The sequence below is a fragment of the Saccostrea cucullata genome, unplaced genomic scaffold (genome assembly GCF_032062105.1).
Source record: "Saccostrea cucullata isolate Sc308-1 unplaced genomic scaffold, CSIRO_AGI_Scuc_v1 ctg2028, whole genome shotgun sequence".
NCBI lineage: Eukaryota > Metazoa > Mollusca > Bivalvia > Ostreida > Ostreidae > Saccostrea > Saccostrea cuccullata.
Window position 1 is genome coordinate 10,151 of NW_026937225.1, and position 3,155 is coordinate 13,305.

General features: G+C 33.9%; 1 protein-coding gene across 1 annotated transcript; it reads left to right on the forward strand.

Annotated features, from left to right (window-relative positions):
• Positions 1 to 755: 755 nt before the first annotated feature.
• On the forward strand, positions 756 to 2,732 carry LOC134247551 (E3 ubiquitin-protein ligase TRIM36-like). The gene has a single exon (XM_062729893.1). The coding sequence runs from the start codon at positions 787 to 789 to the stop codon at positions 2,464 to 2,466; it is 1,680 nt and encodes a 559-aa protein (XP_062585877.1). The 5' UTR covers positions 756 to 786; the 3' UTR covers positions 2,467 to 2,732.
• Positions 2,733 to 3,155: the final 423 nt, after the last annotated feature.

Here is a 3,155-nt window from a genome sequence, read left to right on the forward strand (position 1 = left end):
GAACTTAATACCAATTTCCAATATTTTAAATTTTGCTCTAACCCTTTCGGTTTTCATCCTTTTTTTTTTTAAAGAAAGTGTCCATCACATGCTGAATTCCTTGATATTTCCGGGGTAATGAAAACAAATTGCAACACAAAATGATTTAACAAGTATGAGTTAAAAAAAAATCGTTATTTATTGATTCAACATGTGCCTTCCTGATGAGGAACCTTGAATGCCCGATGTCTCCCCAAGCCTTGCATTATATACCCTTTTCAGAGTCCATTTTAAGGATTGCACTATTTGAAGTTTTTTAATCCTCGTTACTCAAATGCTTCTTGCCAGACCCATTACATCTTTATATTCTTATGTTAACCTTGACCCACTGTTGAGTTCCTCTCTACCCAGAGGAGAGGAAGTATTTAAACAAACTTGAATCTAAATTACCCGAGGATACTTCTATTATAATATTACAATGACTAATAATGACTAGGGTGTTTTAATAAGAATAATTATTTCTGTAGTAACTCTTTGAATTGCTTGTTGTGACCCTGCTATACCTCCAGAGGTCATGACTGAATCTATATTGCCTAAGGATAATAATTTATAATGAATAATTAATGTTTTGCTGTTCAAGAAAAGATTCATTATGTATACGTACATTTTGAAATTAACACTGACATCCCCTATCTTGCCCAAATCCTGTACTAAAGAATTACTTTGATGTTAAAATATCTCATAATTTACAATGATTCTCTGTTATTTCTTTCACAGCATCACCTTTATCATGTGACCAAAATACCTATGGACCCCAAGTTTAGTGCCCAAGACATTCTTCTTTGTGATCTGTGTCGAGAAGGTGCATTACAGAGTTATTGTGAACTTTGTCTTGTAAATATTTGCATTAACTGTGTTGGAAAACATCTCTCAGATTCATCAAAAAGACATAATGTTGTTCCATATAGACAAAAGCCTTCTGCCCCTAACTATCCAAAGTGTCCAAACCATACACAAAAACATTGTGAACTTTACTGTGAGAGATGTGTCCTTTATGTGTGTTCGATTTGTCTTTCGTCAGGTAATCACAAAGGACATGATTTATCAGATGCCCTACAAAAACTTAAGTTTAAACTTAAAGATTTACAAAAAGACTTGAAAGAACTAGAGAAAAGGATTTATCCAACATATGAAGAAATTGCATCAGGTTTAAACCATGAAAAAGAAAAGATTGAGAAACATTATGAGGAACTTAAAACAGCTGTCACCAAACAAGGAGATGAATTGCACAGAGAAATTAACGTGATTGAACACAATTTAAAATCTGAAATTAATGAGATGAAAATAAAACACCTGGCTATTCTAAATGAACAGGAAAATCAATTTCAAATGATAAATTCTGATGTAAAACAGAGTATTACTGATCTGAAGAAATTATTAGATTCCGATAATATTTCCATATCATCTGAATACAAATCAAGAAATGCTGAATTCAGAAGTTTACCTCCGAAAATAAAAGTTTCAACATCAAGTTTCTCACCTCATCAGATCAACACAGAACAGCTCCATCAAATGTTTGGTTCTCTGTCAGCACTGTCCATTACAACAGAAAAACAAGGCTACACAATGGAGATACCTGAAAATGTATCCTGTTCTCAAGTCAAGTTACTCATTGATGAACCTGAAATCGTTAACACCGTAGACGTCGAATATGATTATCTTTACAATGTTACCTGTCTCAATGATGAAGAAATCTGGACATGTGGGAAAGACAAAAACATGAATCTTTACAACCTCCATAACAAACTTCTGAAGTCAATTCAAACCAAATCTGGGAATCATCCACGTGATATGGCTGTGACAAAGAGTGGAGATTTAGTTTATACTGACCCAGATTCAAAAACTGTAAATAAAGTGAAAAATAAAAAAATAAAGGAAGTGATCAGGCTAGAAGGATGGATACCTTACTATCTCTGCAGTACCTCCTGTGGTGACCTCCTGGTTACCATGAACAGTGCTGATGGAGAACAATCAAAAATTGTTCGTTACTCTGGCTCCACAGAGAAACAATCCATTCAGTTCGATAGTAAAGGTAAACCGCTTTTTACATCCGGTTACTACAAATACGTATGTGAAAACAGGAACCTGGATATTTGTGTGGCAGACTGGGGAGCCTGTTCAATTGTAGTTGTTAACAGGACAGGGAAATTCAGATTTAAATACACTGGTCATCCGTCCTCTACTTTGAAGGAATCCTTTTATCCATACAGCATCGCCACAGACAGCCAAAGTCAGATCCTGACAGCGGACTGTGCTGACCACTGTATCCACATCCTAGACCAGGATGGAGAGTTCCTCCGTTACATTGATAACTGTGATCTACAGTATCCATGGGATTTATGTGTAGACACCAGAGACAACCTTTTTGTTGCTGAATGTTACCGTCATAGATTAATAAAAATCAAATACATGAAGGATACACCATAATCATAATTCGGATTTGTAAAGACCATACTGTATGCATTATTTGTTTAACAAACAGAACAGGCAATAATCTATCGTACATTCATGATTTAAAGTTGTAAAGACATTTTGCATTGTTTATATCATTCGCCAATATTTGCAGCAAAAACTTCAGACTGACAAACCAAGATGGACAACGCTGATGTACATATTACAAAAAAAAAAGCAAACTAGAAATAAAGTGTTCCATTGAACGCATGTGCCACCTGTTTTGTAGATTTAATAAATATGCAAATAAAACAGTGTTCAGCTATTCATTTACTACTTTATGTCTATGTATTTACTTGAAAAAAGGCATTTAAGGATAGTATGGGGATGATTCCCTAGTGTCAAATGAATAATTAAAATGAAAAACTAGAAATAGATGTTTATCATTTTATGCATGTTTTCCTTCGGTTATCAAAAATCGATTTCACTCTGCTCTTCTGCAATTACCAGTGTACGTAGTTTGGGTATGGAAAACTGATCTCGAAATATGATCATTTAATTAAAATAATTTGTGTTTTAATATCAATGAAACAGATTCAAAGTACTGTATCAAATGCAGTTGTCCTTGTTTGGTATTATTAGAAAAAAGTGTTAGTTTATATCCATGGTAAAACGAAAACTAGATATGAATATCAAGTGGTTCTGTGTAGTTTATAGTAGAACTA